Source organism: Parus major, chromosome 17 (genome assembly GCF_001522545.3).
Source record: "Parus major isolate Abel chromosome 17, Parus_major1.1, whole genome shotgun sequence".
NCBI lineage: Eukaryota > Metazoa > Chordata > Aves > Passeriformes > Paridae > Parus > Parus major.
Genome location: NC_031785.1, coordinates 10,045,980 through 10,054,910, shown reverse-complemented (window position 1 = coordinate 10,054,910; position 8,931 = coordinate 10,045,980). Strand labels below are relative to the sequence as shown.

The 8,931-nt window shown below is 50.0% G+C and overlaps 1 protein-coding gene across 6 annotated transcripts in view; it reads right to left on the bottom strand.

Annotated features, from left to right (window-relative positions):
- The window catches only part of EXD3 (exonuclease 3'-5' domain containing 3), a 186,686-nt gene that overhangs the window by 111,127 nt on the left and 66,628 nt on the right, over positions 1 to 8,931 (bottom strand). For all 6 annotated transcript variants that reach the window (XM_033518355.1, XM_015644836.3, XM_015644838.2 and 3 more), the window contains 3 exons: positions 8,111 to 8,211; positions 3,397 to 3,470; positions 2,328 to 2,366 (listed from right to left, as the gene is read on the bottom strand). In XM_033518355.1, the coding sequence (XP_033374246.1) occupies positions 2,328 to 2,366; positions 3,397 to 3,470; positions 8,111 to 8,211 (214 nt within the window). The remainder of the gene's footprint in view (positions 1 to 2,327; positions 2,367 to 3,396; positions 3,471 to 8,110; positions 8,212 to 8,931) is intronic.

The window sequence follows — 8,931 nt, the reverse complement described above, 5'->3', positions numbered from 1 at the left end:
GAGCTGGAAGGGAACCCCAGGGAATCAGAATATCCTGAGCTGGAAGGGAACCCCAGGGAATCAGAATATCCTGAGCTGGAAGGGAACCCCAGGGATCAGCCAGTCCAGCTCCTGGAATTACAGAATGCTGTTCCTGATTCAGTCACAGATGTGCCTGTTCTCTGCACCAGCCCCATCACTCATCCTTTTGCTTTCCTGTAACCAGTGTTATTTCTAATCAATACATGTCCCCACCGACACACTGAACTGGAAAATGGAAGGAGATTGATACTTTTGCCTCCCACTTTTCCTCCTACTGCAAACTCTAGTTTGTCCATGGTTTAATATTCCCTTCAAACCACACTGTGGCTGTGTGCTCAACAGTGAATCCAAAGGAATTCCCCCAGTCCTGACTTCCCAGGAGGGACAGCAGACCTTAAAGCTGTGTCTGGTCCAGGTATAAACACCAGCTGTTCTGCAAAGGGGAAAAGGGAAAGAGAAATCCAACAGTCTCTTTTCTGCAATGGCAGCTGTTTGGGAGCTGCTTAGAGCTGTGGAAAGAGAAATGCAGTTCTTTTGCAGGTGGTTGCACTGGCAGGCAGGAGCAGGAGCAGCTCCTGTGCATTGACACAGCCCACCCTGGGCTCCAGGGGCTCAGCACCTCGGCAGCAGCACCTCTGGAGGGACCATGAACATTGATCTCAGCTGATGATTCCTCCCTCACACTCCTAAGGCCAACAAAACAATCATCCACTGTTTCAGTTCCTGCTAAAGAAGTCCCTGAGTACTCCCAGGGGACTCCACATGTTGGCTGGTCAAACTCCTTTGGGTTTCCACCTTCCAGGTAAAGAGCCAGTCTGGGTTTGACAGTGATGAAATCCATCCCATCCCCAACAAACACTCCAGCCACAGGGCAGGATGGCTTTGTGTGTGCAGCCCTACACTGAGAGACCTGGCACTTATTAATCACCCCAGAGCATCACCCCTGCCTGCAGAGCACACACTGCCTCATTCCCAGGACATCCAGCTCCTCACTCTACTCAAACAATTGAAATTTCCCTGAACTCAGGGGTTCCAGGGGACAACAGTGGATGTGGCTGTTTGTCCTTTCTCAGGCCTCCCCAGAGCAGGAGTCCTGGCCAGGTGTTCTGGCCACAAAACAAACCTTTGTAAAATTAAATGGCATTGTGCCCTTTGAAGTCCCTTTAAAAATTGCCTCCTTGAGTGTAGCAGCTTTTACATTTTATTGCAGAGGTAGCTGTGTTTTAATTGAGGTCAAAATGGTTCTGTACAGAATTTTGGCATCAGCCACTGCCATTTAGAAATGAATTGGTCAAATAAATGAGATTACATCAACTCCTTGCTGCAGTGCAAGGTAATTTACACCTATTAAGTACCAGGAATTGTCAATGTTTTCCCAATGGATTGCACAGAAAGAAAAGCAGATTTCTGTAAGCAGCATAACAACCCTTGAACTGCCCTGGAACTGGAGTTCTGCATTTCCTAGGAATTACCAGCATCTGACCCCTTCTCACCCACAGAAGGAGCTGGCACAGTTGATTTTCATGCTCAGAAAATTTAAAATAAATAAATTATCTCAGTGTCCCAGCTGGAGGAGGGCAGAGATCAGCTGCAGGCTCTCCCTGAGCAGAACATGGGAAACAGCTGCACCCAGAAATGCTTTCCTGGCAGGGTGGGCAGGCCCTGGCACAGGGTGCCCAGAGCAGCTGGGGCTGCCCCTGGATCCCTGGCAGTGCCCAAGGCCAGGCTGGATGGGTTTGGATCACCCTGGGACAGTGGGAGGTGACCCTGCCATGCCTGGGGTGGCTCTGGATGATCCCTCTCAACCCAAAGCAGTTTGAGATCCTGTGAGTCTATGAAGCTGTGAGTGAACTTTGAGCCATTCCCCCCATAAATAAAGTCCTGAATAATGTTCATTTTTGCACTAAAAACCAAAACTTGCTCAAAGATCCTCCCTTTCCCTGCCAGCAGCAGCCACCAGCCTGCACAGGTTGTTATTTCAGCTTCCTGGAGATGCACAGGCAGAGATTCCATCACTTTCAAGTGATGCCAGAGACAGGGATCTGTGATAGCACCGAGTCAGGCTGATAACAGACAAGTTTCAGCAGCACTCAGCTGATAATTACACACTTGTGAGAAATCCAGCAGTTGGCAACGAGCAGGAAATCCAGAGTGTGGAATCCTTAGGAAAGCAAGACAATTTTGCTCCCAAAGTGTTGAGGAAGTGCAGAACTGTGAGCAGGACTCCAACATCCAGAGCTGGGCATCCTAAAACATCTTCAAATAACCTCCAAGCAAACAGAGCAGGAGAGGAAATCCACACTCACCTGAATGTGGTCTGCCCAGTTCTCCTCAGTCATGGTTTTCTGGAAAGACAAAATCACTGCTGAGCCATCTGAGGAAAGGGAGGCTGTTCCATCCACCCAGCAAACTGGAAATGAGCCCCCCTCTCACCCACTGGATCACCTGAGGCCAAGGGCAGCACCTGGGACACCCAGGACACCTCAGGCTCTCCAGAGAGCACAGCAGAGCACAGCTTGCATGGGGGAATTCAGCTGAGTCACAGCACACAAAACAGAAAGTCCTGTGCAGTTTGTGCCCAGCCTGTTCATTCTGCAGCCATGGGGAGCCATCCCGAGGGCTGGGAGGGATTTCAGCCCCAAGGCTGAGCCTTCAGAATATAAAAATACAATTTTTCTCAACAGTCAAATCATGAAAAATCCTCTGGAATTCTGATATCTGGGAAAGGAAATTGATAATATTCCCATTCTAATGCAATTCAGAGGCAAACCTGGAGAGAAACTCGGGAGGGGAGCTGCTCTCCACTCTGCCAAGAGCTGCACAAGCCCCAGGAGCCTCACCCCAGGGCTGGCAGAGGAAACAGGGAGCAAGAGCCTCAAAGAAAACAACTCTGAGATATCCAAGCGTGTGATTTAAACATGAGTGAGATAAAGAACTGTTTAACCAGAGCTCAGACCCAGCTGAGAACGGCGAACAGAGAGCACCAAATGTACCTCAATGGGAGTAACTGGCCAGCTTAGATACTTTAAATCAAATAAATTCTCCAAAACAAAGGAAGTGGAAGGCCAGAGAGAGCAGAAGAGCAGATCAGGAATGGATTCCCTCTAAACAAAGAGCTGGGGAAGTGCTCTCTGCTCTCTGTGGGTGACCAAGCTCCCCCTGGGGTGTCACTGGAACCCGAGAGGATGAAGGGCTCCATCCTCCCCAGATCCTCAGGCAGGCACAGGGACAGATCTCAGCCTGCCCTGATGGATTGGAGCAGAACTTGAAACAAAACTTGATCATCAACCGTTGATACATTTTGATTGTCTCAATCAAGTTATTAGAAATGTAAATGTACCAAAAGTCCTCATTTCACACACACACAGCTCGTACCTCAACGAATCTCTTGTAGAAGAGGTAATTCAGGGTCCTCAAGTGCCGCTGATTTATGACATTAGGGCAGAGAGCTGAAAGAAGGAAAAACACATTGAAGTACACAGAATTTCCTGGAAGTTTTACTGTCTAGACATTACACTTTTCCTTCCCCGGTGTCAGACTGGGTTTGGGGAAGGCAGGATGCCCTGGCACTTGGGACAATGAGGGACAGACTCACACACTGTCAGCTTATCTCAGCTATAAACTGTTATTTACACTTTCATCCGTGATTAGCAATGCTAATTCTCAGGTCTGATATCTCTTCCAGCAGCCCTGAGCGATAAGATCCTCTCAGTCCTGTTCAATCTGCTCCACAGTCAATGACTTCACACCTTCAATGAGGCAGCATCCTCATAAACCGAGGCTGCATTCTTCGGGCTTTAATTGGAGCTGTGTTAATTCACTGGAGCCCGTGTGAACAGCTCGCTCAGGATGTAAACCTGAGCTTTCTGGATAAAACACAGATCCACGAGAGGCTCCCCAGCCATACAAAGAGGGTGGGGAATAGAGCTTTGCTGAGCTGGCAAGCCACAGTGGTTGTTATTATTTTTATTGCTGTCACCTTCATTAGATATGGCTGATTACGAGTGCAGAACCCAAGTTCCTCACACAGCACCTTGTTTTGAAATGCGGAGCGAGGAGAGATAACGAATGCAGATAAAAGCCAGCATGAGCACAGGTCTGTGCCAGCTCCTGCTGCCTGCACAGGGAACCTTCCCCAAAGCCTTGGGGGCTTTCATGTGGGGCTAAAACATCTCCCCGGAGCCAGAGAGAGCAGGAACAGAGATCAGAGAAACCTCTGGAGCCTCCCTCAGCACCACAGGAACACAAAGTGACTCCTCATCCCCCCGTGTGCCCCACACCGGGACCAGAGGCAGGAGAACAAGGGGAGATCTCTCATCCCAGAGCCTGCGGTCACAGGGGTGGGCACTGGTGTCCCCTGAGTCCCCTGGTGTCCACTGGTGTCCACTGGTGTCCACTGGTGTCCCCCTGATGTCCACTGGTGTCCCCTGAGTCCCCTGGTGTCCCCTGGTGTCCCCTGAGTCCCCTGGTGTCCCCTGGTGTCCCCTGAGTCCCCCTGATGTCCCCTGGTGTCCCCTGGTGTCCCCTGAGTCCCCTGATGTCCCCAGCAGCTCCTCTCGGTGCCCTACAGCCCCAGCGTTTCCACCTCAAACAGAAACAGCCAGAGCTGTTAGTTGAGAGTTAATCTTCCACGGTGTGACAAGGAATCCCTCCCCTGAAAGCATCTGAGGAAATGACTGCAATTATCCCACAGGATATTGCACCGGTAAATGTGGTGATCTTTCCTCTGGATATTGTCCCAAAATCTGGAGGGAAAATCATCAGCTCATGGAAAGGAACACTCTCTAAAGAATGTCAGATAATGTAAAAATTATCTAACTTAGGGTTTTCAAAGCTCTTGAGAAAGAAGGGTGGCATGACCCCTCCAGGCTGCCCTGAAGATCACTGAACAGCTTTTTCTTTCAGCTTCTGAGGGAAATGCCCAAAGCCCAGAACTGGCAGAGCTGGGGGAGCTGAAAGCTTGGATTCCATGTGGAAAAGGCACAGCTGTGTGCACATTTCATCTGCATTTCATGTGCTCACCTGGCCAGCTGTGGGGCTCACCTGCCCAGCTGTGTCCAGCTGTGCTCACCTGCCCAGCTGTGTCCAGCTGTGTCCAGCTGTGTCCAGCTGTGTCCAGCTGTGCTCACCTGTCCAGCTGTGTCCAGCTGTGTCCAGCTGTGTCCAGCTGTGCTCACCTGTCCAGCTGTGTCCAGCTGTGTCCAGCTGTGCTCACCTGGCCAGCTGTGTCCAGCTGTGTCCAGCTGTGTCCAGCTGTGCTCACCTGGCCAGCTGTGGCCGTGCACAGCCCTCTCCTGCCCTCTGGTGCCCGGCTGCGCGGGGCCGGGCGGTGCCAAGGACACAGAGGGCGATTTAAAGCCAAGGGGGCAGAGAGGGAAGGCTCCTGTGGTGTTGGGAAGCCTCGCTCGGCGCTGCCCCAGCCCCAGCAGAGCTCTCGGGCTCTCCTCTCCCGTCTCCCCCACCGGCACCGAGGAGCTCGGCACAACAGATGAGGCTGTTCCACTTCTCTCAGCTGGATCCTTCCCACCTCAGACTTGGGAATTGTCAGTGAGAAACATCGCTGAGCTGTCTGTGTGTCCTGAAACCACAGCAGGGAACAAACCCGGCCGTTCCCTCACCTCTGCCATCTGCTCTGGCTCCAACCTGCGTTTGTAAACTCCATCTCACAGGGTCTCCAAGGACTGTAAAGTAATTAGCTCGGAAAAGCTACAGGCTGGTTAAGCCAGAGCACTGCCCCAGGTGTGAGGAAAGACTCCATAAACCTCAATTTCCTCAATCACACACCACTTCTGCCCAGCTTCTTCCTTCCCCAATAAGGGCAATTAAATGAAATCCACACACAGTTTATGGGACACCTTTGGGACTGGGCAGAAAATCTCCCACTTCCCATGGGCTGTTTGGGAGTTAACAGCAATACTGAAATACAGCTCTGAAAAAGAACAGAACTAATCTAAGAGGACTGCTTTATTTTTTTGTTTTATTCCCCCTGAGATGTGAGATGTTTTTTTAATCAGGCCACCTCCTAACTGCTCTGGAACTCAGGGCTGGCAGATGCCAGGGGTGCTGCAGGTCTCAGGGACACCTCTGGGTGCTGGGCAGTCACTGAGGGCACTGGGAGCAGGCACGACTCAGCTCAGGCAGTGAAATCTCCAGCTCCATTTGGAGCTGCAAGAACTGAGTCACACACAAGTTTGTCTTCTCATAGGCAGAAACCTCATCTTTCTGCAGCCCTTCTCAGCAAAGCCACTTCCCTCCCTGCTGCTGCTCCCAGGGAGCCCCAGGGAGACCAAAAGCAGCATCAGAGAGCCCAGGTGAGGTGACAAGAAATGTGAGCTCTGCCTCACCACCAGTGCCTGGGGGAGCTGCTCACAACAAGAGAAATGAGCTTTCTTGGATCTCTACATTTTGCCCAGCCTGCTCACTTTTTCTAAGTGCTTTTGTAAGTACTTTGTACTTTTTTCCCTCCCAGTCAGACTTGCTTTCATTAAAGAATGGAGAAAGAACACCTAGAAACTCAGCAAAAGGGAGGGGAGATATGGGAAGACAAAGAAAGGCACATTATTCCAGCATTTCCCAACTCGGTGCAGCACGCCCAGCACCGAGGCAGCAATTCCTCTGCAGGTATTCATCCCCTTCCAAAACACTTCAAAGGAGACTGACAGGCAGAGTTTAGCAATGTGTGAATTCCTGCTGTAATTACACGTGGAATGATGTAAACAATCAACACCTCCTGTCCTGGATGGGACTGTGGGACTCACCCAGCACCGGCATCAGCTGCAGTCCAAAGCTGCAGCCTGCACAGGACAAAGGGTGGAAGGAATGGGATCTGCATTTACCCCAGGGAACCTCCTCACCAGTGAATGGCTGTGGAGGACCAGGAATTACCATGAATTCCATTGTTACCCCCATTATTATCAGCACCTACAGCATCACCAGATGGAAGCACACTGCATTCCAGAGTGCACCTGAGCCCAACACGTGCTCCTTTCCTAGATTTCTCTTTAATTATAATTTCTCACAATTTTGCATGTAAGCAGATACATCATTTCACCTTTACCATTATATCATGCCCTTGCAAGGTGCAGCTGTCATAAGGAAAGGGGAACAAGTCTTTTGTTTTTCCAGCTCATCAAAGACAACACAGCTGACAAAATGCCCAGCACTGGCAAGGAGGGGAAGCTACTGAAAACCAATGAACTCCTGGGAAGCTTTTAATTTCTAAATAAATCATTCCCACATGTCTAAGCTCTCACACAAATGTGCTGGCTTTAATTATATCTACTTCTCCTCCAGTGAGGGTTTGAAAAGTTTATCTTGTTAACTTTTGGACACCAGTGAAGATGGGAAGATAAATATGCAATAGTGTTGCTGACAGGTGTAACAAGCCCACAGTTTGTGGTTAGAAAAGCCTTTTCAGGCCAAGAAAAGAGAATTGCACACCTTGGGTTGATGATGGAAACCTCTGCAGGGTAAAAGCTAACAGTGCACCTAAAAGAGTCTGGTGCAAGGCCTCAAAGAGGAGGAAAAATCAACAATCCCCACTAAGAGCCAAAGCAAAGCAGATTTTGTTAGAGAGCTGCTGGTCCAGCTGCTGCTGAAGTGATGGAAAATGGGCCACTTCTCTTGCAAGGCTGTAGGAGCTTTACAATTCCCCCCACCAAGCCTAGTTTGTGCAGAGGATGCAGAGGGCTGTGAGGCTCCTGCTTCCCAAGGGTTATCTCCTCCCAGCTGCTGCACCCCAGCCCAACAGGACAGAGCCCCAGTGAATAATGACTTGCCTCTTATGTGAGAGGAATGGAGCCATAACTCAGAGCTGACCATGCTGTGTTTATGCAGAGCCATGCTGAGGTCAGGATTTATTTCAGATCATGGCAGAAGCAGTCTATTAGTCACCAGCACTTCATTCTTCGACAGCACAAAGTGATAATTCCCATAACTTACCAGCTTTGTTTTTCACTATCATTAATTATACCCTGAAATTCCCCAGGATAAATGACAGCAGAGATTCCTTGATGACCATGGAAGAAGACAAATTGACTTTGTTCTTTATTACTGAGATAACTGCACGATATGTTGCAATATCCTTTACCTGGGTCAATGTTGAATCTCTCCAGGAGCCTGAAGACCAGCTTGCCAAGCACTCTGCGGTTGAATTTTTCAGGTTTGTACCTGGACAGGCCTTGATAAGGTCTGTAACAACAGCAGAAAGACACATCCATGGCATCATCTAAAGGATGTTTCCCAAGCAGCAGGCATTTAACAGGAGAGGGATTGGGCTTTGTGGGATGTTGGGAAGGACAGGCCCCTGCCTTTCCCGAGTGAAAAACCAACAGCACAACCACACATTTCAGACAGCTTCAGTCAACCACTTGAAGCAAGTCCAGAGGCTCATTACAAAGGCAGAGAAAGTGAACAATGCCTTTTCATGTCTTTTTCAGAGCTGCCATTGCAGCCACACTGTGGCTGTGCTGCTGGCTCTGGGTGACAGGAGGTAGCAGAGTGAGAGGCAATTCAGAACTGAAAACACACACCATGGGCTGATGAGCACAGGAAGGTTAACCACTTGTATCTCTTGTTTTTCTGCCACTTCATCACGGTGTTATCTCCCTGCCAAACCTGTACAACCGATACTGAAAGTCACCCTGCTCTGCAGCAAAGCACCAGAGGCTCCAAGCTCCACGGGGAGCTTTGACACTGCTCTGCTGCTGTGGTGTCCTGGTTTCATCCTGGCAGAAATGGAGCATCTGGCAATAGCAAGGATTCCTCTGTCCCACAGGCTGGGCCATTGGAGAAGGCTCTGGCACAGCCACCAGAATTGTCCCTTTTTCAGCTGAAAACTCAATACATTGTGCTCCCTTCTCTGGGACATGGTCACAGCCAGGCAGGCAGGGGACAGTGCTGTGATCCCAG